The following is a 25,810-nucleotide window of genomic DNA, read 5'->3' as shown; positions in this document are numbered from 1 at the left end:
ACACACACAGTACACATGAACACTTGCACACACATTCTGATCATTGCTTAGATAAGATTTTTTCTCTCTTGAAGTATTGCCATTGTTTGCGTTTGTTTTCTTGCTTTACTCCTCCCACAGTTTGTGTCTTGGAAGTCAACACGTAAATTTTTTTCATATTTCCGAGCACATTCTTAACTGTGTAGTACATACAGTCCATTCATAAACAGGAGGTATATGGTCTGGAGTTCAGACATATGGAGGACTAAATGTGCCAAAGTGGAGCGTACACATCTATAAAAGACGCACAGCTTAGGTTTTCCGAAGAAGTGGGATTATTAGTCGTCTCATCTCAAATCTGACGAGAGATTTGTGATTGGGGCTTTTTTGTGTCCATTAATCAGTTTGGCTGGCCTTTATCTCTGACTGACACAACTTCAAATAGACCCTGTTTAACCCTGTCCTATACTTTAAGTCGGCTTGGTTGTGTTATATAGAAGTGCTGGTGCAGACTGGTTTACTGGACACAATAATAATGCACTATAACTTACTGTTATTGCACTTCTGGTTAGACCTAAACTACATTTCGTTGCCTTGTACCTGTACTTGTGTAATGACAATAAAGTTGAATCTAATCTAATACCCACACTCATACACTCACACACACAAAACACAACCGTTTGTCTATGTTCACAGATGATGAGGGTTGATTATGTAGATAATTGAGGGATGTGTCAATGCCAATAATAAAGACAGTATGTGATCTCTGTGGGTGTGTCTTTGTTTGAGTTCAAGGTTGATTGTTGGAGGGTGTCTGAGGACCCTGAGGCAAGCGAGGAAGATTGTGGCTGACTCCTCCCACCCTGGACACACTCTGTTCCAGCCACTCCCCTCCGGCAGAAGGCTGTGGTCCATCATGACCAAAACCTCACGCCACAAGAACAGTTTTGTTTCCATCCGTTGCCGGCCTCTTCAGCAAGGCCAATGACTCACACTGACTTTAACACGTTATCTGCACAAGCCACCTTGGCATGTTGCTGTATTTTGACATGTATTTTATATCTTATTTGATTCTACATATTATTGCCCTTTAGTATTTGTTAGACTTTGTACTGTACTTTATTTAAGATCTGTATAAAGTATGAACCTTCCTGCCACAGTAAATTCCTTGTTTGTGTGAACTTTCATGGCAAATAACACAAATTCTGATTCTGACATGTTTGTCATCACATTATTTGAGGAATCAATTTGTTTAGGCAGAATCTTTTGAAACATGTAAAATTTGAAGTACATTAATTCAGAAATGATGCTTGTGTGTGACTAATTATATATATGAGAGAGAGAGGGAGTGTGACTCTGTTGGTCATGAATCATGAGGAAATGTCTAGTTGACTGACCTGTTGAGTGTGATTGTAATGTTAAATATGTGGATTACCCTGAACAACTTAAACACACTGACTGAAGCAGTGAGAGAAAGCAAGAGTTTATGCTCTTCAGAGCATTTTGAACTTGAACAGAACAGAACAAGACAGTTGTTAAACCTGAAACAACTGTGTTTGTACATCGTCCCTGAATACAAGCACCATGTTAGGATCTCATGTTGAAGGTTTTCTAAACAAAACAAACATTCTCATAGGTGATTTGTGCTTTTAGTAATTGTGGTAGTTAAAAATTAAAGGATTGAATGTGTTTTTATAAACATTAATTGCATATGAGGTCATTTTATTTAATTAATTCACTGGTACATTTAAGTGACATATTTTTGGAGTATTTCATGAAACGTAGTATTCTGGACCATATATCCTGGTTTAAGATTACTTTTTATGTTTTTTAACCTGTAATTGATACAGACAGTGAAAGGGTGACAGGACAGGTAGTAAGAAAGAGAGAAAAGCAGGAAATGGCCCAGTCTAAACTTGAACCCCAGACCCTGAGTCAAGGCCTCAGTCTGTGAGACACTCTCTACCCAGTGAGCCACCAGGGGAACACTACCTCTGCTTGTAGATCTTTTTTAAATGTTTGAAAATCTAAATGACTTTGTCTCCAGAAAACCCACAACAGTTTTGCTCAGATTGATATTTTGTAATAACATTTTCTTTTGAACTCCAGCATTTCCGCATCTTTGTTTTTCAGTAATTGACAGGAGTGATGATCAGAAGGGCGGAGTTTTTACTTCCATCATTCTGACAGGGACAGAAGGGTGGATAGAGTTTCTCAGTGAAAGTGCAGCCAGTGAAAGAGTAGATATGAGACCTGGCCTCCACATCATAAAAGGAGACCAGACCCTCCTCACAGTCCACAAACACGCCCACCTTCTGGGGCTTCTGTCTCAGGGAGAGGAGGACAGAGGGACCAGCCAGAGCCCAGAATGTATATCATTGTGTTACTGCTTTTAGATTATCATTGTTAAGTGATTTTTCTTTTCTTTTTGTTGGACCCCAGGAAGATTAGCTCATCCCACTTTGGTGTCAGCTAATGGGGATCCTTTTAACAATAAACAATAATAAACAATAAACATTCTCTGATCATCGAGGTCAGAGAGCTCCATGTATACAGTAAAGAGAGAGGAAGAAGAGATGAGGAAGAGACAACCCAGATGGAGGTACTGAGAACAAAGACCTGACATGTGTCCCCTCTGGTGGACAGAAGAGGACGATCAGTAGATCCAGGATTGACCTTGCTGACCCCTGACCCGTAGAGTGGAGGACACCACCAGATGTGGGGAACACACATGTATCCTAGTTTAAAAGGGGTGTTATACAAGCAGAGGATGGGTAACATAAACGACACTAACTTAAGCTAAAGGTTGCTATTACTGTAACATATCAGGGATACGACTGTGATTGTAAATTCATATATACAATTATTTGGGTAATTCCGTTTTTTCATTTCATTTTTATTTAGTCAAACCACTTACTATGACATTCATTAAAACCAGTGAAAATGACTACAAGATCATATTCTATACAATATACAATTCTAATGTCTGTTTCTGATTCTGAATTTGTTTTGTAATCAATCAAACTTTCCCTCCGGCAAATGCACATCTTAGTTTATCAGTGTGTGACAGGAGTGATAATCAAAGGGGTGTCATCTACATAATCACAATCAGTACTGAGGTATGGATATAGTTTCTCAGTGAAGGTGCAGCCAGTGAAAGAGTAGATATGAGACCTGGCCTCCACATCATAAAAGGAGACCAGACCCTCCTCATAGTCCACAATCACCCCCACCTTCTGGGGCTTCTGTCTCAGGGAGAGGAGGACAGAGGGGCCAGCCAGAGCCTCATACTGATCTCCATTCCTCAGCCATACTGTCCAGTATCCATACTCAGGACTTAGAGTAATCTGACCCTTCCTGTTGATGGACTCTCTGACCACTCCCAAACCCCACTCAGTCTTCCCCTCAACCTGCACCTCATAGTAGAACCTCCGTGAGGAGAAGCCCTGCTTTCCCAGGACACAGGGACAACTATCAAACCTCTCTGGATTGTCAGGAAGATCCAGCTCTATGTCTCCATCTCTCACTTGTTTCCCATCCTCAGACAGGATAAGGTAGGGACATGCTGTATCAGGGTCCAGAGTCACATCCACTGCATACTGCTGAATCCTCTTCAGCTCAGTGTCAGACAGCTTCTCCATCTCTTTATTGAGAGTCTCCTCCACCTGAGACACAGCTCTCCTCACTACCCCCACACTCAGACCACTATGGACACTGATCTCAGACCAGTCCTTGGTATGTGGAGGGGTGCTCAGGGATGGGAAGCTCTGGAGCAGGTGGAGGTGGTCCTCAGTGTGTGAGAGCTGCTCCAGCTCAGTGCTTTTCCTCTTCAGCTCAGTGATCTCCTGCTCCAGATCTTGAATCAACAATTCAGCCTGTTTCTCTGCTGCTTTCTGCTTCTCTTCAAGCACCTCAATGAGCTCAGCCTGGCTTTTCTCAATGGAGCGCACCAGAGCAGTGAAGACCTGAACACTGTCTGATATCTCTCTCTCTGCATCTCTCTTGCTGGTTTCTACTGAGAGTTTGATCTCCTGAACCTTCTTCAGTCTCTCCTGGATCATTTGCTGCATGTCTCCTTCTGTCTTCTTCATCTGAGTCTTCCTCTCTTCACACTCCTCCTCTAGGGGAACAGTGTCATGGGTCTTGTGGTCCGTCTCAGTGCAGAACCGACACACACACGTCTGGTCAGTCCTACAGAACAGCTCCAGGGGTCTCTCATGCTTCTGACAGATCCTGTCCTCCAGGTTCTCCACAGGGTTGATCAGTTTGTGTTTCTTCAAAGCTGCAACTCTCTGATGAGGCTCCAGGTGAGTCTCACAGTAAGAGGCCAGACACACGAGACAGGACTTCAGGGCCTTGAGCTTGGTAGCTGTACAGATGTCACATGACACTTCAGGTTTAGGAAGACACAGGTCTGGACTGATGGTAGTCTTCAGTGGCTCTGACTTCCTGAACTGAGCAGCCATCTCAGAGATGAAAGTGTTGACATAGAGATCTGGTCTCTTATCAAAAGTCAATTTACACATGGGACATTGACACAGGTCACAGTTGTCCCAGTAGTTGGTGATACAGGCTTTGCAGAAGTTGTGTCCACATAGAATAGAGACAGGATCAGTGAACACATCCAGACAGACAGAACAATGGAACTGATCTTCAGACAGGACACTGCTGCAGGAAGTCATGTCTAGAATAAGACCAGAAGTTAAATTGTGAACCTAAGAACTGATGAACAAAACTATCATGGTATATTGTTGAAAATGTACTTTCATTCAAGAAGCAGTAGAACAGACAGAATTAGTACGATACAGAATACTGCTTAAAGAAGAGCACAGTTCTACAGTCTTTCAAACGTCAGCCAAGCAACAGTCTCTATTTTACAAGCCACTTCATCATTGAATACACCTGATCAATTCTCTGTTCTCACCTGTTGGTACTTATGTTGTTTCCTCTGATTTCTTTGTACAAAATAACCAAATCATTCTCTACCTAAACTAAGTAGAAAATGTTCCCTGAGTTTAGAATCTCTGTAGTTTCGTCAGTGAAATAACGATAAGAGGCTCCTCCCCTCCCAGTCCTCTCCTGAACAAAGTTAACCCTTTCGTGACTGAATTCTATCTTGCATTTCAGTAGTTAGTTATAGTAGTTTTATTACTGTGAAGTGTTCCGGGAGTACAACGGCACTTAGGAATGCTTGGCTAGACCTGTTGTTAATTTCCTCCAGGACCACAATGACTCTTATTGAGTGACTTGTTGCTCTTGTAGGTTAGTTATAACGAAGTTAAGTCTTGTACTCGCTGTGAAATATTTTTACTATTGATTGTTCTTCCACAGGTACAGTCCTGCACTTTTTGTGGTTCATGTTGTTTTAATTTGTATACTTGTATAACTGCATGCTCTTATGGGTCTTCCCTTTTGGCACTAGTTTTTTCACAATTTATGCTTCATGTTTTGGCTGCTTGCAATGTTTGGGACTACCTCGTTGTTATGATCAGTGACCTATGCTCTTTTGTAAAGCTCGCTCTTGGAAGTCGCTTTGGATAAAAGCGTCTGCTAAATGCATAAATGTAAAATGTAAATGTAAGTAAATGAGTGGGATAGATTGAGAGCAGCATGCCGTTGTGTAACACACTTTGGTTGCGGATAGTACGTCCAGAAATAAACCGAAGTGTTTAGTGTATTGTATCAATATTATAAACATTTATAGTTAATGTTTCTACAGTTTTTTTTGTTATAAAACGTGCTATAAGCCACACCAAAATATAAGCCGCATCACCGCAAGACAAATACGGGAATAATCGGAGGTACAAGTCGCAGCTTATTTTCAAAAAAAAAAAGTTACCTCTATTGAGTGTTTGATTGTTCTCTAGACTGACTAAATGAACTGAGTTTGACCGCGGTCTCTGTGTGTTCCGGAATTACACAGTGACCTCTTCACCTTTGACCTCTGCTACCTTGACCCCAGCAATAAGGAGGGGCACGGCACATCACAGCCAGCTTGTTGGCTGAACTCCCGCCGAAGGTGTGTGTGTTGTCTCTCTCTCTCTCTTTTTTGTGTTGTGTCTAATAATTGCTCCATAGTGTTTATATATTGATTGGTTGTGTTTATGATCTGAAAGCATCGTTTGATTTTTAGCACAGGTTACATGGTTTAGGAGCGAGTGTTTGATTTTGCCAGAAGAGTCAGAGGTTTTGGAAATTGAGTTTGAATATTTGGTTTTGTGAAAATGGTTGACTGTTTCAAGAAATGTGTTTTAGCAATCGTGAAAAACTGTATTGTGCTGTCTGTGACTCATATACTAAATGGTTTAAAATTAGTCTACAACGCAAACTGTGTACGTGTTGTAAATCTGTGTATATGTGTGTTTGTGTGTGTGTATGTATGTGTGTGTGTGTGCATGGGTGAGATCCTCACCAAAGTGCTGCAGAGTGAGGAGCATGAGGAGAGACTAGACTGTCATGGTCCTGGTCATCCTCAGCACCATTGATACTATACTGACTGTCATGGAGGACCACAAAGAGGAGACACATCAGCAAGTGTAGTTCCCTCCTGTCTCTTTTGCTACTGGGGCTCTCTCACTAGACAGGACATCAGGGCCTTGAGCTTAGTACCTGTACAGATGTCACATGACACTTCAGGTTTAGTAAAACGCAGTTCTGGACTGATGGTAGCGTTTAGTGGCTCTGACTTCCTGAACTGACCAGCCATCTTAGAGATGACAGTGTTGACACGAAGATCAGGTCTCTTTTCAAAGTTCTCCTTGCACATGGGACATTCACACTGGTCACTATAGTCCCAGTACTTGGTGATACAATCCTTGCAGAAGTTGTGTCCACATGGAGTACAGACAGGATCAGAGAACACATGAGGGACAGGATTCCATTTCTACACTGGAGAGAGAGATCAAAAGTAAAACCATGAAAACTGAGCTGAGTCAAAGAGTCATTTGTTACATGACAGTTTGAGATTGTGAATTGTTCAAGAAAAAGTGATTTTGGCCACACGTTTGATTACATTACAGTATTTTTCGGAAATAAAGCCACGGTTTAAACACCGATTTCAAATGTTTCTTGTGGTGGTGAGGCTTATATTTCGATGCGGCTTAAAGCAAGTTTATATAACAAAACCAGTAGAAACCCTTTTTCGTGAATGCTATTCAACCTGTCAAAGATCTTGTAAAGTTGAGTTGAAAAGGAGTTTTAAGTTCATTGCACCACAGAATAATGGGTTGTTAACTATCCATCCATATTCAAATGAAAAAAAAAACATGGACAAGTATGTTAAATTACGCTTTGAAATCATGAGAAAATCTGCTGTCTTTTCAGCTTGAGACTGGGGGCTTTTTATCAATGCTATGTGGAACTATTTACAAGCAAAGCTGTATATTGTATAGGTATACGCACTTTCACAAATAGAGTAATGATCTATACAAATAGTATAGTATTGAAAAATTACCCGAAACACTGTTGTACACGTGAGTTTAAATTAAACAGGTCAGATTGAATCTCTGTTCTCTCCAGTTAGTACTTACGTTGCTCCGTTTTTCTGATCTCTTAGTAGAAAACAACATAAACACTCTCAAACTAAATGAATTAGATACAATTCTGACACTGGAATCACCTAAGTTTAGAAAAAAGAATGATAAGAGGCTTTCCCCCTCCCAGGCCTAGCTTGAACAAAGGTGTACCCTTTATTGCTGACTTCTCTCAAACAAGTCAGCATAACTGGATGGCTTTTGTTACTTCAGAGCTACTGCAAATCAGATATTTCAGCTGGTCCCTCTAACTATGTTTCTAACACAAAAACCTGCTCATTGATAGAGAGCTGAATAACAGAGCGCAAAAGAACGGCCCTGGGACATTCCTAATATCATTAGGATCTGCTTGCTGTAACCTACAGTAACCATATAGAAAACTGTAAACCCCAGCAGCACTTTTCCATGGTGATCAGGACTAAGGTGTAGGATTCCTGTCCAGGAGTAACACCTCATGCTGGGGAACACTGGAGAGATCCTGGCAGGAGAGGAGGAAGACATGAAATGACCCTGACCTCAACACAACTACTCAATACTTGACTTCCCCTACTTGTTTGTAATGACGAATGAAACATGCTACCAAGATATAACTTGACACGAAGACAGACACAGAGAGAGAGAGAGAGAGAGAGAGAGACAAAGGAAAATAGAGAGCAGGGAAGAATGTCAAACAAAGAGAAGATGGTGAATGTACATCGTATATGTGATGAATATAAGTATGGGTATGCCTATGTATGGTGTGTATTTATGGATTTAGAGTGAGCATGTGTATATTATCTACATAATGAAGCACCACGTTAACCTTAATGGTCTTTGCACCTGTAATGTTTCCTACAATACAACTGGTGTCTGAATCCCACCTGAACCCTGTACTCTGTCTGTACAGCAGGACTTTACATCCCTAAACCAGGAATAAACTAATCAGCATCACACCTAGACTCTGTACCTCACTTTCCTTCAGTCGACAACACTCAACACTGAGCAGGCAAAGCTGTCTATCACCCTGTTCACCACTCATAGACAACTGGAGAGAGTCTGACATCCATACAAACCTCCCTTGACAGTATGTTCCCCTCTTTGTCACATACAGAGCACACACTCACTCATTCATTCTCTAAGGTCTATCACACAACGATGGACATTGGTAACATGAGGTCAGCTACCATACAAGCATTGTCTTTATTAGTCAGAAATGTAAGTGGATGTTTGACAGTGAAATGAACACTCCAGCACTGATCTAGCAGCCTGGTTTGAGTCACCTGCAGCTTGTTGAGATCTCTCCTTGCTGCTGCTGACCATGTGACTGGGCAGAACTCCAGGTGAGATCAGACCAGTGACTGGACCACCTGAAGCCTGATCTGAGGTGTCACACACACAGAGCATGTTCTCATCCTGGTAATACCTATTCCCGTGTTAGTCTATGTGTTGTTACCAAGACAGCAGCTTGTCCAATGTAATACCCAATCATTTGTCATGATTCATGTTCCACTCAGTACTGTCCTACAAGTCTAGATAAAATACTGTATGTGTTGATGTAGGGGGACATCTAGTGGTGAATGCCTGACATGACAAATATAAAATGCAGTCTGTAACAAGTGTGTGTATATATGTCTGAGTCTGTGACAATGAGTGACAGTAAATACAAATGCTCAACAGCTGACAGAAGAGAACAATTTACTTCAGACTGTAAGATTAGAATGACAACAGAAGGAGTCAGGAGAGTCTTTGCAAAACTCTCTTCGCTTCAAGGTCAGGGAGCTCCATGTATTCAGTAAAGAGATGAGAAAGAAGAGATGAGGAAGAGACAACCCAGATGGAGGTACTGAGAACAAAGACCTGACATGTGTCCCCTCTGGTGGACAGAGGAGGACGATCAGTAGATTCAGGATTGACCTTGCTGACCCCTGACCTTGAAGATGAACCTAGAGTGGAGGACAACACCAGATGTGGGGAACACACATGTATCCGTAAGAGGTGTGTAATACAAGCAGAGGATGGGTTATATAAAGGCTAACTAGATGTAAGGTAATGATTGTGATTACTGTAAAATATCAGACACACATTCATGAATCTGTCATTCATTCATGATTTATTCAAATATCATTTTTGATAATTCCATTATTTTTTTTGCTTTGTTTATCCTTTGTTTTATAATCATACACTTGTTTATAACATTCATTAAACCATCAGAGGAAACTATTACTAGAGAATATCTGATTCTGAATTTGTTTTGTAATCATAGTGACACTTTCCCTGTGGCAACACCACGTCTTTTTTTTCAGTGTGTTCAGATTAATATTTTGTAATCACATTTTCATCGTTTTTCAATGTGTGACAGGAGTGATGATCAGAGGGGCAGAGTTTGTACCTCCATAAATCAAACCAGGACTGAAGAGTGGATAGAGTTTCTCAGTGAAGGTGCAGCCAGTGAAAGAGTAGATATGAGACCTGGCCTCCACATCAGAAAAAGAGACCAGACCCTCCTCATAGTCCACAAACACCCCCACCTTCTGGGGCTTCTGTCTCAGGGAGAGGAGGACATCAGGGCCAGTCCGAGCTTCATACACACCTCCAGTTCTAAGCCATATAGTCCAGTATCCATTGTTAGGACTTGGTATGATCCTTCCCTTCCTGTTGATGGACTCTCTGACCACTCCCAGAATCCACCCAGTCTTCCCCTCAACCTGCACCTCATAGTAGAACCTACCTGAGGAGAAACCCTGCTTTCCCAGGACGCGGGCACAATAATCAAACCTCTCTGGGTTGTCAGGGAGATCCTGCTCTATTTCTTCATGTCTCGCTTGTTTCCCATCCTCAGTCAGGATGAGTTGATGACATGCTGTATCAGGGTCCAGAATCACATCTACTGCATACTGCTGAATCCTCTTCAGCTTGACTTCAGGCAGCTTCTCCATCTCTTTATTGAGTGTCTCCTCCAGCTGAGACACAGCTCTCCTTACTGCCCCCACACTCAGACCACTGTGGACACTGATCTCAGACCAGTCCTTGGTGTGTGGAGGGGTGCTCAGGGATGGGAAGCTCTGGAGCAGGTGGTGGTGGTCGTCAGTGTGTGAGAGCTGCTCCAGCTCAATGCTTCTCCTCTTCAGCTCAGTGATCTCCTGCTCCAGATCTTGAATCAACCCTTCAGCCTGTTTCTCTGCTGCTTTCTGCTTTTCCTCAATCACCTCAATGAGCTCAGCCTGGCTTCTCTCAATGGAGCGCACCAGAGCTTTGAATACCTGAATACTGTCTGATATCTCTTTCTTTGCATCTGTCTTGCTGGTTTCTACTGAGAGTTTGATCTCCTGAATCTTCCAAGATCTTTCTTCCATCATCTGCTTCATCTCGTCCATCATCTGTCCCAGCATAATCTTCCTCTGTTCATACGCCTTTTCTAAAGTGATAAAGCCATGAGTCTTGTGATCTGTTCTCATGCACATGACACAAACAAACGTCCGGTCTTTCCTACAGAAGAGTTCTAACAGTTTTTCATGCTTCTGACACATCCTGTCCTCCAGGTTCTTCACAGGGTCGATCAATTTGTGTTTCTTCCAGGCTGCAACTCTCTGATGAGGCTCCAGGTGAGTCTCACAGTAAGAGGCCAGACAAACCAGACAGGACTTCAGGGCCTTGAGTTTGGTACCTGTACAGATGTCACATGACACTTCAGGTTTAGTAGGACGCAGGTCTCGACTGATTGTAGCTTGTGTCAGTGGCTCCGACTTCCTGAACTGAGCAGCCATCTCAGAGATGAAAGTGTTAACATAGAGATCTGGTCTCTTATCAAAAGTCATTTTACACATGGGACATTGACACAGGTCACAGTTGTCCCAGTACTTGGTGATACAGGCCTTGCAGAAGTTGTGTCCACATAGAATAGAGACAGGATCAGTGAACACATCCAGACAGATAGAACAATGGAACTGATCTTCAGACAGGAGACTGCTGCAGGAAGCCATTTCTAGAATAAGACGTGAAGTGTGTGTTGTGTGTATCAAAAACAAGGGCATCCTCAAACGAAGATATTACAGACAGGTAAAGACACTGACATTCTTTCCTTTATGTCACTTATATCATTTTTATTTTAATACAAACAAGAACTAAAAAGAACAAATAGTGGCCAGATGTTACCTGACTTATATCCTTCATGTAACTAACGATTGTCACATACATTTACTTGATGCACTTGTATGCACTGCAGTTCAGTAAATGGTCCTTAGGAAGAGAGGGTAGGAACAGGTATTTATTTCTAAACATGCGCCTCCATTTATTCTACTGAGAAGTGACATTAGTACACATTTTTTCTTTGACCTTTGAACTGTCAACCGTTAGTGATTGTTAATGTTTATTTGTTTTCTTGCTGTTCAGCACTGTACGCTGGACCTTGGTAGTTATATTAAAGACTTGTCTGTGGTCCACCATGATCTGTCCAGTGTGGTCATCCTGGACAACTCGCCTGGGGCCTACCGCAGCCATCCAGGTGAGTACCTGTCCATCACTGGACAGTAAAAATGTATCGACTGTGCTTTCATTGGCTACTTGGACTTACTTCCTTAATATTACATATTTTTGCATTACTAATTGCACTGCTCCTCAGATATATTTTGATTTTGTATTTATAGTTTCACACATATATTCTTTTTTTAAATTCTTTATTTAGCATTGTTGAATGGATACTGGTCTCAAGCATTTCATTCAAGTTGACACTGTCACTGTGTATTTGATAAATAATAATACTTTGACTTTGAACTTGTGATTGCAGACAATGCAATACCCATCAAGTCATGGTTCAGTGATCCCAGTGACACAGCCCTGCTAAACCTGCTACCCATGCTAGATGCTCTGAGGTATGTCTGTAAAACACTGACAGGACTGTTTTGGTATGAGTCTACATTCAGTATAGGGGTGGGAACAGCTACAGAACAAGGTCACAGGTTCCGAGCCCCCTCTTTGTCTCTTAAGCGTCTGTATAAAATATACATGATATATTACTGTATATACTCCATACTTATATATATTTTTTTCTTTTTTGTTGCAGATTCACTTCAGATGTCCGGTCCGTTCTAAGTCGAAACCATCAGCAATCGGCTATGGTGATTGGTCAGTTGGAGCTAGCAACTGACTCCACTTCTTAGAATGCCTTCTCTGCTGGCTGTTGCACACGCTCCTCCCTCCCCTTTCCCCATACAGTCAGTTCTTCATCTCTATGTGAGGCCTTTGAGAATGAGATGGAAGGAGACTTGGAACCTCAGTGGGAAAGGGGAGCAACAAGGACACCTAAAAACAAGTGGAGAGGCCTTTTCTTTTTTTTTCTTTTTTTAACTAACATTTTTGCCTCAGTCTTTGGATTCTTGGAGAGCATGTCATGTGTGTTTGTGTTGGATCTGTGGGAGGATGCTGGCATTAGTCACATTTATCTAGAGGTGAAATATTTAAACGATCTAGATGGAAATACTGAGGACAAAAGACTGTGAAGCCAGTTCCTTCCATGTACATGGTTTATGTTCAGTAAATATTTTTAACTTGAAGGTAAGACATTTGACATAAGCTCTGGAATTTTTTTAGAGACCACTGCACCTTTTTCTTTTACTTTCAAAAAGGTTTAGGACAATTTACATTTTTGAGTCAGGAACAGAAGGGTTAAAATGTGCAGTACTCTTCTGTTTCTTACTTAAAATTGTCGGCCCTTATTGGGAAGCTACAATAACTCCCTTTAAAATGACGACTTGCTACAGTTCCTCTCCTGCACTGAACCTCTTCTCCAGCAGGAACAGTTCAATTGGATTGGAGCAGCTGGCGGGGCTAGCGAGAGATGGTGTCATGCAAAGTAGCTATCTAAAATGTTTTCGTGGGAAACGTGAGCAGTACTACTTTTCTTAAAAAATAAAGAAAAGAAAAGCTCAGTAATAATACTTTATTTTTTATTTTGCCAACATAAGGACTGCTGGCTGTGTGTAGATATCAAAATAAAACCTGTCCTACATGAAGGAACATGTAGTGCAGATGGGCCAAGTATAGCATACTGTAGTATGTAGTGGGCATTTGTTTGCGTATTATTTATTGGAGTCATCTGAGCTACGTGGTTGTGTGTAATACATTTCTAATGAGGAATATTGACATTTATTTCATGCGTTCTATCTGTATAAAAGTATGTCCGAATGCTACACATGATGTGGCGTACAAAAACGTCACAATGGTGTATATTCATACTTAGGTGAAACATTACAGAGCTACTTCACATTTCTTCTGAACAGGTAGGTGAATAGTAACTTGAAGACTATTGTAAGCTTTCTCAGAAGATTTCCTCAGGCTCTTCAGACAATTTTGTGCTTTTTTGGTGAGTAATTCTTATTTACACATTAATGTTTCCCGTATTTATTGTAATCTTACACAAAACATAATTGTATGCTCAATTTAATCCACACTTTTGTTATGCGTTACCGTAAATATCATGGCTGTACAACTAAGAAAATGTCCCTCAGATTCAAAATTCTATTACATTTAAAGCAAGTTTTGATAATGAATCAATCATTAAAGCTTAATACAAATAATAATTTAATGGCTCTGGTCGGTATACAGACAAGAAAGATGTTGCCAAGGTAAAGGACTGCTAGGCTTGTATGGATTTCAAAATCGAATCTGTCCTACATGACGGAACGTTTAGTGCAGATGGGCAAAGTAACAATTATCGCATAGCCTACGTGTTGTAGTTTGCATAGTGGGCATTGTTTGCGTATTATTTATTCGAGTCATCTGAGCTACATGCTTGTGTCTAATTACACATTTCTAATGAAGAATATTGACACATTGATTTTACGGACATACGTTCTGTATAAAAAGTATGTTTGAATGCTATGACGTACAAAAACGTCATAATGGTGTATATTCATACTTAAATGAAACATTACACAGCTACATCACATTTCTTCTGAACAGGCAGGTGAATAGTAACTTGAAGACTTGTATTGCAATCTTTTCAGAAGACTTTCTCAGGCTTTTCAGACTATTTTGTGCTTTTTGGTGAGTAATTCTTATTTACACATTAATATTTCCCCTACTTATTGTAATCTTACATATAAAACATAATTTAATTCTAAATTTAATCCACACTTTTGTTATGCAGTTACTGTCAATCTCATCGCATCAAATACATTTAAAGCAAGTTTAGATTTTTTTTGTGTTTTGTTATAACTGACCACATCAATAAAAAGAGACTCAAGAGTCAGTCCACAAATGGCCTGTAAATTAAACCTCAACAGCATTGGAGTTACAAAAGTGACACGTTTTCTCTCTCAATTGCTTCACAGCCAATCATTGTGTGCCGAAACCAAACTCTTCCAGTCAGGTCAGGACTGGTTAGAGAAATGGACGACGCAAAAATGGTAAGAGCCTAATAATATCAACTTAAATTTCAATGTTTAAAACGCAAACATGGTCAAATACCTCTCTGAGTGACTGTGTCTCTAATGTAGGAAGTTGACCATGATGGGACAACTATCAAAGAGGTGGAAACGGATTGGAAAAATCAGGATGATCTTTCACTCCATTCCTTTGATGAGGCAGATTTTCTGGTCAGTAATGTATGCATAGCGATAGGTGAAAGGGATGACACAGAATTGGTAAGATCCTTATTTTACATAAACCTAAATGGTTAATCATCAAACATGGTCAAATACCTCTGAGTGACTGTGTCTCTAATGTAGGAAGTGGAACGTGGTGGGAACACTATCCGTCAAACCGTAGATTACGATGACCTCTCTCTACGTTCAGTCAGCGAGAGAGATTTTCTGGTCAGTTTGTGCATCAAAAGCATCAAGGTACATTACATTTTGAAGATAGACTGTGTGAACAATATGTTTCCATCTGACTCACAGTCTGATGGGGACCGTGACCGCCAGCAGAATCCACTTCCGGATAAACGCCTGGTAGGTGTATGTGTGTGACAAAAGGTCAATGAATTGGCTTTTTTTGCTAGTGCTGAATCAGCTTTTCCCTCATTTACATTTAGTCATTTAGCAGACGCTCTTATCCAGAGCGACTTACAGTAAGTACAGGGACATTCCCCCAAGGCAACTAGGGTGAAGTGCGTTGCCCAAGGACACAATTTCATTTGGCACGGCCGGTAATCAAACTGTAAACCTCCTGATTAATAGCCCAATTCCCTAATTGCTCAGCCATCTGACCCACGTGACCTCCCTCCCCATATGGATCTTCATATTTTAACATTTTCCCTCTCCCCTGTTCCTACACATTGTACTTTACTTTTGGTCTCCCTAGAATCATGTTATGGATTACGAAGCCCAGGGCCTTCTTCCTTCTCCTGTGAGAGCCGTGACCGAGCCTTGCGTCTCTAATGACGTGCACCCCCCCATGCTACAAGATCAGAAGAGGCGCGACAGGCAGTCCCGTGACACAATAGTCATGAAAAGGTTCCAAAAATCACTGGTTGCCCTGGAACAGGACCTTATGAAAGCCAAGGAGGAGCTCTTGGACACCAACGAGTACTTCGAAGAGATGTCTCGTGTGAAGAGCCAGGGAAAAGGCCTGATGGGTGCGTCGCTGAGAAGACTTGTTTATAAAGTCAGAGGGAGAAGGCTCCAGAAGATTCAGGCGCAGAAGTATATGCGGGTCAGCAAAGATTTCGATGCGCTGATCCAAGTGGTGATGGAGGACTGCAAAGATGATATCAATCTGACGGGCCTAGAGAACTGGCAGAGAGAGGTTAAGAGGCTGCGCATGGCCTGCACGGCCTGTACTGAGAGGATCCCACCACCCGAGGTGTGTCGTTCCCCACCACAGGTCCAACCCTCTCAGGAAGAGGAGTCCTCCATCCAGCGTGTTGTAAGTAATTAGTACAGACCTACATATTCATTTATTCAGCTATTGTTTGATTCAAGGTGTGGCATGGCACTGTTTGTTGATTATCATCCTACAGAGCAATATTCCGGGTCCCACAGGCCAAAAGGTTATGTCTTCTCTTGTGACTCTCTTGTGTCTCCCCAGGATCTACCTGAGACAGAGATCACTCATGTGGTCCCCCGCATTGAGGACGCCATTGAATCCCCCCCTCTGACTCCTCCTACTCCTGAGGCCCTCCTCCCCAACCTGCAGCTTCCCCGGGCTTTGACTCCCCTCTACCGTGTCACCGTTGGAGTTGTGACTCCTACGTGGCCTGAGTCTTTGCCTGCTGTGGAGTATTTACCCCCCCGTCGTCTGGCACCAATTGACCACTTGAGCGCGGATGTAAAGAAGCTGCTCCAAGGAGGACTGGACGGGCTCCAACAGGTAGGTCATTATCATCACAGGCAAACATGTGATGATATTCACTGTTAAAGCATAAATACATTTAAGTTAATTAAATACATTGCGGACTAATGAGGCTGGAAAAGAACCATGATTTCATTGGTGATATTTTTTCTCAGCTCAGTGATTCATCCATGTAAGCTTGTGTTCTGCTTTCAGGATGTGATGGAGGTGAAGAAGACCTGCAAAGGGGAGAAGAAGAAGGCCGGCAAAGGGAAGAAGATGGCCAAAACCAAGCGGCATGTCAAACCACTGCTTGTGTTGGAAGCCAATAACAAACAGCCAGAGGAATACTCTGAAACCAATGTGGAGGAGGAGAAAAAGAAGAATGTGGGAAAGAGGTAAGGGCAGATAGCAGAAAGGCTAAATGGAGGGGGTTGTAGAATGTGGGTGAAGACAGTAAGACCCTTAGTTTAAGGATGAGAGAATGCGTACTGGTATGGCAGATTACATTTGATGTTTTTTCTTATGATTGACAGGTTTCTCCAGTGGCTGTCACGAAAACTCATATGCGGCTGTTGTTCAGATGTTTAACAAACATCTCCTTCTCTCTCTCTCTCTCTTTCTCTCTCTTTCTTTCTTTCTTTCTCTCTCTCTCCCACACACACATTAACTAGCTTTCTCTCTCTTTCTCACTTTCTGTCTCTCTCTCTCTCACACACACACACACACACACACATTCACTCTCTCTTTCTCCCTCTCTCTGTCTCTCTCTCTCCCACACACACACACACACACACACATTCTCTCTCTCCCACACACACACACACACATTCACTCTCTCTCTCTCTCTCTCTCTCTCTCTCTCTCTCTCTCTCTCTCTCTCACTCTCTCTTTCACTACACAGAGATCATGTAGACATACACACTTATGACATCATCAGTTGCACACCAGACTTTTTTTCATATCACAGATGCTTGACAAAACGTTGTTCTCAATAAAGTTAACATTTTGTGTATTATTTGGTATTGCTTCTTGATGGGTACTACTTGATGATTATTACTGCACTGCTTCAAGTGGGCTTGCTGTAGTGGAGATGGACTACTAGTGTTTTCTTCTGGGAGTCTGATAAAGGAAAGAATACAAATGTGGTCACACAGAAAAACTCCTACAAATATTGTTTCAATGTAAACTTGACAAAATGTGTAGTCTAAACTCTACTTTGGGCCGTAGTGGAATAATGGAAAATCTCATGGCCGTCACCTAGACATTACAGAACCTTAGCAGCGAAAGTTGGATCCCTCGGCATCAAAACACTTCCTGACGTCACAGTTTGGCTCTCACAACGTATGCTGTATCGAGCCAACCAACGTGACCGTGACACATCTCCGATATTATTCAGAGACCAATTATATGTTTGTAAACATTCGGGATGCGGCGCAGCGTGGTTGCAGAAAACCGGGAAAAGATAGCATTTTAAATGGCAAAAGGACCACACGGATAATACAAATAGTTAGATTTAAAAAGACCAAAAAGGTCGAGGAGGACATCCTTTAAGTATCTGTTTTGTTTCATTTCCTTGAGGTGACGTTGGTATGCTCCTCCACATCCATAGTTGTTACCTGTAGTTAACTCTTCACATAAATCCCCTTCTAAATTAGTACACAAATACAAGTGCAATAGTGGAAGCTAACAATACATTCATTCTTTTGGATGACAATTTACACATGTAGTCATGACTTGATGCTTTGTTACTGGAGTAAAACACTTTACTTTCTTTAAGAAATATACTAGCTTCTAAAAGCCACCAACATATTATATACAGTAATAATGTTAGACAGGAAACTGCTCTTTAGACATGTAACTGGCGCAGGAAGCCATATCTAACTTTTTGATAATTTAATATTTTTATATTAATTGGTAAACCAAGCAGAGACACTGCTGGATGCTTCCTGTTCTGTAATGATATGTAATGAGGACTATTCTCCTCTTTCTTCTGTCCCTCCTGGTCTGGATGTCTTTCAAGAACTAAAAATGGCTGACTAACATTTTCATCTTGTTGTTCAGTATAGTCCTTGAATCGGTCATTCTGCAACTCTACACTGTGTATGTCTCTGTGTGTGTGAGTGGTGTGTCAGAGACCAGGGTACAGCCAGAAGGTCTTGCTGCAGGTTTGGGAGAGAAGCCCTCAGATGGGACGGGGATGCTTGGTTGAGTTCCGGTGCAGCCCTCCGGTCCCTCTCCCCGTTAGTATTCAGTGTGAGTTCTGTTGCAGCGTGTGTGTTCTACTGCAGCCCGTCCTTCTGAGACACAGAAGCTTCCCTGAGTCTGTCCAGGAAGGTGGAGGAGCGCTGAGGCCATGTTGACTTTACTGAGCCTCTGGACTCACTGGGGAGGAGGAGAAGGAGGAGGGAGGAGATGGGAGCAGAGGGGGAGGAGAGAGGAGACAGGTGAGAAGAGGGAGACAGGAAGGGAAGGAAGATAGGAAAGGGATGTCTTCACAGTGTCATCATTGTGCTGAATATTACAATCGTAACGTTTTTTCTTTTACCAGAATGCCCATCGTGACAGTCTGCCTTCATGCCTCTGCCGGTATCTTCATCACTCTCCCTCTCCCTCTCTTCCACTCTCCCACCCTCTCTCTTCAGCTGCTTGCTTGCCGACAAATGCCTGAAAAAACCAACAACGCTTTACGTCTTTAAAAAACCTGTCAGGTGGACTTGACCTCGAAGCACCAACAAGCTTTTACCTGACTTCAGTGAATTCTTCTCAGCGGGGTAACTGTCTATGGGTTGGATAGAGAAGTTTTCCAAAATGGCAGATAATGGTAAGTTTTACCTCGGTGACAGGGAAATACGTTAGTTTCTAAAACGACATCATATCCTGTACGCTGTCTTACGTACTCGTGCAGCATCTTGATGTGTTTTCCTCGTTGTTTGTCAGGTGATCAGCCTCCGTTGGCTCATGAAGGTATTCTTTGCAGTCACAGAACCCCCCCCAACACACACACACAAACACACTTACTCATCCTCATTCTCTTCTCACCAAGTGCAGCCCTCCATCATCTTGTCCCCTAATAGCCCTATTCATCCTCAAGAGCCACTTGCGAGATTCCACACGGTATCTGCAGCCGATCTAGCTTCCCTCTATCGTGACCAAACCAACGGTCGCGTTTTAACACCAATCAGACGTTGAGGCCCCGTATAATGAAATCAAAGGCTATTGTGGAGGAAGCCGGCATCACGGCTGTCCACTGATGGGGTGGATTCAGTTAGTGACACGCCGTGCCTCTGAGCCCTCGTCTGACAGGCTGGAGGGGGAGCCCAGGCACACGCTCAACACACCTTTGATGAGTGATTAGTGGAAAAGATGGCGAGCGGCCTCGACAAAAGAGGGACGCGCTCCTCGGAATACGAATCGCTAACCCTCAACGGGCCCGGTAAAACTGTTTAGAATTCGTCTTTGAAACCCGACCCAGCGTACCGGTCAGAGAAGGTAGGTGTTCGTTTGACTTTCCACGGGTCTCCCCTGAATGCTCTTGCTGGAGGCTGAATATCTGATGTGGTCGTTATGGGGAGACGGGGAGAGGGGCCCAACCTTGATAGGCGTCGGTGCAGCCTGGTGGGTCTACCAGGGAACAGGTGTTCCCAGACCCAGCTGGGCTCTCTGGTGTTGACAGATGCTCCGTCTGGCTGGAGGCTGCAGCCAGGATGTGATCATTTTGGGATCAGGGCCAGAGGAGGAGCCTTCATCATGGGGGGGGGGGGGGGGGGGGAGGATGATGTAGAAGCTGGCTGGCCACACACTGGGGAGAGAGGGAGGAGAGAGAGGGCAGTCTTGATTCCCCCCCCCCCCCCCCCCCCCCCCCCCCCCAATAGGTGATTTGTGCTTTTCACTGATTGTGGTAGTGCACAAAACAGATTTTTTTAAAGGATTGAATGAGGTTTTATATTTATTTATTGCATTTTAAGACATTTTATTTCATTTGTTCACTGGTACATTTAGGTGACGTCTCATTGCCATATTTTATAAAACATATTATTACTTTAGATTGGACAACATTTCCTATTTTAAGATTACCTGATTATTTGCCTTTATTTGATACAGACCATAAAAGAGTGACAGGAGAGGTATTAAGTAAAAGAGAAAAGCACGACACAGTCCAGGCTGGATTGAATTCCAGTCCCTGAGTTTTTATAAATGTTTGAAAATCTAAAATACTTTGTCTCCCGCAAATCAACAACTGTTTCTTTTTCAGATTAATATTTTCTAATTCCATTTTCTTTCGAACTCAAGGATTTCCACATCTGTGTTTTTGAGTGTGTGACAGGAGTGATGATCAGAGGGACAGAGTTGATACCTCCATCATTCAAACTAGGACAGAAGTATGGATAGAGTTTCTCAGTGAAGGTGCAGCCAGTGAAAGAGTAGATATGAGACCTGGCCTCCACATCATAAAAGGAGACCAGACCCTCCTCATAGTCCACAAACACCCCCACCTTGTGGGGCTTCTGGCTCAGGGAGAGGAGGACAGAGGGACCAGCCAGAGCCCAGTACTCAGCTTCATCCGTCAGACATATAGCCCAGTATCCTTCATCGGGACTTACAATGATGTCCCCCTTCCTGTTGATGGACTCTCTGGCCACTCCCAGATCCCACACAATCTTCTCCTCAACCTGCACCTCATAGTAGAACTTCCCTGAGGAGAAGCCCTGCTTTCCCAGGACATTGCCAAAATAATCAAACCTCTCTGGGTTGTCAGGGAGATCCTGCTCTATGTCTCCATCTCTCACCTGTTTCCCATCCTCAGACAGGATGAGTTTGGGATGTGCTGTATCAGGGTCCAGAGTCACATCCACTGCATACTGCTGAATCCTCTTCAGTTCATGGTCAGACAGCTTCTCCATCTCTTTATTGAGTGTCTCCTCCAGCTGAGACACAGCTCTCCTCACTGCCCCCACACTCGGACCACTGTGGACACTGATCTCAGACCAGTCCTTAGTGTGTGGAGGGGTGCTCAGGGATGGGAAGCTCTGGAGCAGGTGGAGGTGGTCCTCAGTGTGTGAGAGCTGCTCCAGCTCATTGCTTCTCCTCTTCAGCTCAGTGATCTCCTGCTGCAGATCTTGAATCAACCCTTCAGCCTGTTTCTCTGCTGCTTTCTGCTTCTCCTCAATCACCTCAATGAGCTCAGCCTGGCTTCTCTCAATGGAGCGCACCAGAGCAGTGAAGACCTGAACACTGTCTGATATGTCTCTCTCTGCATCTCTTTTGCTGGTCTCTACTGAGAGTTTGATCTCCTGAACCTTCCTAGATCTTTCTTCCATCATCTGCTTCATCTCAGCCATCATCTTCACTAGACCATCCTTTTTTGGTCTGTACTCGTCCTCTAAAGTGACAGTGTCATGGGTCATATGGTCTGTTCTCATGCAGATGAGACACACACACGTCTGGTCAGTCCTGCAGAACAGCTCCAGGGGTCTCTCATGCTTCTGACACATCCTGTCCTCCAGCTTCTCCACAGGGTCGATCAGCTTGTGTTTCTTCAAGGTTGCAACTCTCCGATGAGACTCCAGGTGAGTTTTACAGTAAGAGGTCAGACACACCAGACAGGACTTCAGGGCCTTGAGCTTGGTACCTGTACAGTAGTCACATGACACTTCAGGTTTAGCAGGACCCTGGTCTGGACTGATGCTAGCCTTCGGTGGCTCTGAATTCCTGAACTGAGCAGATATCTCAGAGATGAAAGTGTTAACATAGAGATCTGGTCTCTTATCAAAAGTCATTTTACACATGGGACATTGACACAGGTCACAGTTGTCCCAGTACTTGGTGATACAGGGCTTGCAGAAGTTGTGTCCACATTAAGTAGTGACAGGATCAGTGAACACATCCAGACAGATAGAACACTGGAACTGATCTTCAGACAGGAGACTGCTGCAGGAAGCCATTTCTAGAATTAGACCAGAAGTTAAATTATGAATCTTGTGAACCTATGAACAAAACCGTACTGGTATATTGTTGAAAATGTACTTTCATTAAAGAAGCAATAGCACAGACAGAAATATTACAATACAAAAATACTGCATATAGGAGAGCATAGTTCTATAGTCTTTAGAACGTCTGAGTCGAGCAACAGTCTCCATTACTAGTGTAGGGCTGTATTTGTCAGCCCCTTTGTCACTGGTCACCCAGACACTCGTCTGGGACAGTCGTTGATTTGCATGAATGCTAAAATGACAATCACACCTGAATGACACCCCTCTGGAGAGGTGATCTCAACAGTTGAAGAGGAAGGTGGACAGAGGAAGACTCTGAAATTATAATTAAAAGTTGTGTTTTTGTAAATATCGTTCTAAACAGCTTCTAATGTCATGTTTGATATGCCTTTGTTTCTTATTTTATGTATTACATTTTAGTAATAATTTTACTGTAACATGTACAGGGTTTACAGAGTTTGTGCCTGCAGCAGACCAACATGTGTTTAACATATTCCCTTGTCTTGCATGGGCACCACTTGCAGCCTTGATTAATGATCCAATTTGAATTTGTATGCGTTAGACAACTTTTCAGTCATATAAACGGCGTCCCCATTTTAGTCAGGTTTGGGTGTATAAAGGAATACGTTTTACCAATCACTTTAAGTTCTGTTTACGATACAGCTCCGGTGCGGTTAGGCGCCTAGTCTTCATTGTGAATACCATTGTTAACCAAACTTTGAAGGTATGTTTTGTATTTGATGATATTTCATTATCATTGTGTTGATTATCTTACTATTTAGATAATAAACTACTGTGCACTTCAAGTTACTTGTTCTCCATGAAACGTATCTGTTATGCTACGGCGGTGAAAACTCTGATCGGTTAGTCTGGTTGATACGGCTAATACTGATTATACACAGTTTTGAAGTAGGTTTTAACTTAAGGCCTCTGTACAGTGCATCTCCACGCTCCGAAGGAATTTACCGGAGCCTCTGCGTGATCGGTTTACATACATAGGTCGGTGGTTAAATCCATATTTAGTAGTGATAAACGACTGATTGGTGAACACGCATTGAGGGTCGATGCTCTGGTCAAGCAGACTATTTTTTTTACCTACGTCAGTGTTTCATGTCATTAACTGTTTGGCGCTCAAGGTTACAGATAACGCACTTCTGCACATTTCTAAAATTGGAGTCAGATTAACGAGTCAATTATCTCCCTGAACATGTAAACAGAATTGAATTGTGTTGCCCAAGCCGGGGACAAACACGAAGCGTCTCCGGCCTTACAATTCACCACCTACACTAGTCACATCATCATAGGATACACCTGATTGATTCTCTGTTCTTCTCACCTGTTGGTACTTATGTTGTTTTCTAAGATCTCTGTTTGTAAAATAACCAAATCACTTTCTACCTAAAATGAGTAGAACTTGTCTCCTGAGTTTGGAATCTCTTATGTTTAAATTCTCTGAAATAATGATAGGAGGCTCCTCCCCTCCGAGTCCTCTGTCCTAAACAACGTTAACCCTTTTATGACCGAATTCTATCTAGCAAGTCAGCTGACAGGAAGGGTTGTATTACTCTGAAGTAAGTGAGTGGGAGAGAGGGAAGAATGACAGAGACATGTTGAACAGAATGTTGTGTCAATATAAGTGTGTGCGTATGGTGTGCTTATGTTATCTACATTTCAGTCAAGATACTCTTGTACTCAGTTAACCATTTGTTGCCATTGAATACTGTACATTTGTCTTTGGCAAGGGTCCTATCTAATTGGAAAACTTCCTGCCTTGGAGCAGCCAGCATAGCACAATCTTAGCACATCAAACTTAGTGTTGAGACTTTTTAACAAGCAAAGTCAAAAGGCTTCACAGAGCATTACCAACATCCTGTAGTGATGATCCAGAAGACAGTATGGAGGGGATGGTGGAGGGTGGCAGCAACAGCACAATATGCAGCTACACAGTAACACATAATGTGTGAGCATATGTGTCAGAGTCTGTGAAGACATGCAGTATTCAAGTCCTCTGAGGGGGAAGGCAGAAACCTTCAATTAGCACAGCTGCAGGTGATTGTGTGAGTGACATCAGTTGATGAAGTGACGCACAGCCTGAATGCCATGCCACCATTTATGAAGCGCCATAACAACCTTGGTGGTCATTGCACCTCTCATGTTTCCTACAATACAACTGGTGCCTGAACCCTGTACTCTGTCTGTACTGCAAGACTGTACATCACTAAACCAATCCCCCAGTAAATCACTACACCCTGTACACCACTCATAGACCACTGGAGAGAGTCTGACATCCATACAAACCTCCCCTGACTGGATGTTCCCCTCTTTGTCACATACAGAGTACACACTAATGCTGGGTACACACAAAAATATATTTTAAATCTTATAAGATTAAAAAAATGTGAGAGCCCACAAGCACGAGGACAAAAAAATGCGAGACTTAACCGTTTTGCTCCCCCCACACATCAGGATTTCTGATCGTAAATATTCAACATGTTCAATAATCACGATTCGCAATCGGGCCGGCTCTCACGTTGTTCCAAGCAGGTTCGGTCACGCTTAACACACCTCACACCAAGGAAAACACTGATAAGATAATCAGTAGAACCATCAAAATAACCATTACCTAGGATTGTCGGACGGGGGGAAATATACCGTGGTGTGTACCCATACTCATTCATTCTCTGCGGTCTATCACACAATAATGCACACTGGTAACATCAAGTCAGATACCATACAAGCATTGTCTTTATTAGTCAGAAATGAAGGTGGATGTTTGACAGTGAAATGAACACTCCAGCCCTGATCTAGCAGCCTGGTTTGAGTCACCTGCAGCTTGTTGAGATCTCTCCTTGCTGCTGCTGACCATGTGACTGGGCAGAACTCCAGGTGAGATCAGACCAGTGACTGGACCACCTGGAGCCTGATCTGAGGTGTCACACACACAGAGCATGTTCTCATCCTGGTAATACCTATTCCCATGTTACAGTCTATGTGTTGTTAGACTGTTGTTGTTAGCGAGTTTCCCGGTCCCATCCAACGTCTATAAAGCCGAACAATGGA

At 42.7% G+C, this 25,810-nt stretch overlaps 4 protein-coding genes and 1 long non-coding RNA gene across 5 annotated transcripts; 2 read left to right on the top strand and 3 right to left on the bottom strand.

Moving 5' to 3' along the window:
* Positions 1 to 2,258: 2,258 nt before the first annotated feature.
* Positions 2,259 to 5,055, bottom strand: LOC124488590 (E3 ubiquitin-protein ligase TRIM39-like). The gene is made up of 2 exons (XM_047051289.1): positions 4,904 to 5,055; positions 2,259 to 4,663 (listed from the first exon to the last, which is right to left on the bottom strand). Exon 2 carries the CDS (start codon positions 4,659 to 4,661, stop codon positions 3,036 to 3,038), a length of 1,626 nt encoding a protein of 541 aa, XP_046907245.1. The 5' UTR covers positions 4,662 to 4,663; positions 4,904 to 5,055; the 3' UTR covers positions 2,259 to 3,035.
* A 3,954-nt stretch (positions 5,056 to 9,009) lies between these two features.
* Positions 9,010 to 11,494, bottom strand: LOC124488591 (E3 ubiquitin-protein ligase TRIM39-like). Its single transcript, XM_047051290.1, has one exon. It carries the CDS (start codon positions 11,468 to 11,470, stop codon positions 9,836 to 9,838), a length of 1,635 nt encoding a protein of 544 aa, XP_046907246.1. The 5' UTR covers positions 11,471 to 11,494; the 3' UTR covers positions 9,010 to 9,835.
* A 422-nt stretch (positions 11,495 to 11,916) lies between these two features.
* Positions 11,917 to 12,587, top strand: LOC124488592. The gene is made up of 3 exons (XR_006958721.1): positions 11,917 to 11,991; positions 12,274 to 12,358; positions 12,550 to 12,587. It is a non-coding gene; the product is annotated as an uncharacterized LOC124488592 (long non-coding RNA).
* A 697-nt stretch (positions 12,588 to 13,284) lies between these two features.
* On the top strand, positions 13,285 to 17,385 carry LOC124488602. The gene is made up of 10 exons (XM_047051302.1): positions 13,285 to 13,368; positions 13,766 to 13,848; positions 14,448 to 14,531; positions 14,819 to 14,893; positions 14,984 to 15,301; positions 15,386 to 15,436; positions 15,789 to 16,352; positions 16,515 to 16,796; positions 16,974 to 17,155; positions 17,294 to 17,385. The coding sequence occupies exons 7-10, from the start codon at positions 15,798 to 15,800 to the stop codon at positions 17,346 to 17,348; spliced, it is 1,074 nt and encodes a 357-aa protein (XP_046907258.1). The 5' UTR covers positions 13,285 to 13,368; positions 13,766 to 13,848; positions 14,448 to 14,531; positions 14,819 to 14,893; positions 14,984 to 15,301; positions 15,386 to 15,436; positions 15,789 to 15,797; the 3' UTR covers positions 17,349 to 17,385.
* Positions 17,386 to 20,749: 3,364 nt separating this feature from the next.
* On the bottom strand, positions 20,750 to 24,192 carry LOC124488576 (E3 ubiquitin-protein ligase TRIM39-like). The gene is made up of 2 exons (XM_047051270.1): positions 24,087 to 24,192; positions 20,750 to 22,704 (listed from the first exon to the last, which is right to left on the bottom strand). Exon 2 carries the CDS (start codon positions 22,544 to 22,546, stop codon positions 21,014 to 21,016), a length of 1,533 nt encoding a protein of 510 aa, XP_046907226.1. The 5' UTR covers positions 22,547 to 22,704; positions 24,087 to 24,192; the 3' UTR covers positions 20,750 to 21,013.
* Positions 24,193 to 25,810: the final 1,618 nt, after the last annotated feature.

The sequence above is a fragment of the Hypomesus transpacificus genome, unplaced genomic scaffold, assembly GCF_021917145.1.
Source record: "Hypomesus transpacificus isolate Combined female unplaced genomic scaffold, fHypTra1 scaffold_146, whole genome shotgun sequence".
Lineage (NCBI taxonomy): Eukaryota > Metazoa > Chordata > Actinopteri > Osmeriformes > Osmeridae > Hypomesus > Hypomesus transpacificus.
This window is presented reverse-complemented; position numbering and strand designations above follow the sequence as displayed.

What these genes read in the sequence shown, in the direction of transcription:
- LOC124488590 (XM_047051289.1), bottom strand. Translation starts at nt 4,661, where the DNA reads ATGACTTCCTGCAGCAGTGTCCTGTCTGAAGATCAGTTCCATTGTTCT.
- LOC124488591 (XM_047051290.1), bottom strand. Translation starts at nt 11,470, where the DNA reads ATGGCTTCCTGCAGCAGTCTCCTGTCTGAAGATCAGTTCCATTGTTCT.
- LOC124488576 (XM_047051270.1), bottom strand. Translation starts at nt 22,546, where the DNA reads ATGTGTAAAATGACTTTTGATAAGAGACCAGATCTCTATGTTAACACT.
- LOC124488602 (XM_047051302.1), top strand. Translation starts at nt 15,798, where the DNA reads ATGGATTACGAAGCCCAGGGCCTTCTTCCTTCTCCTGTGAGAGCCGTG. An exon ending in GACTGGACGGGCTCCAACAG is followed by an intron (nt 16,797 to 16,973) that starts GTAGGTCATTAT and finishes TTCTGCTTTCAG; the next exon opens with GATGTGATGGAGGTGAAGAA. An exon ending in AAGAAGAATGTGGGAAAGAG is followed by an intron (nt 17,156 to 17,293) that starts GTAAGGGCAGAT and finishes TATGATTGACAG; the next exon opens with GTTTCTCCAGTGGCTGTCAC.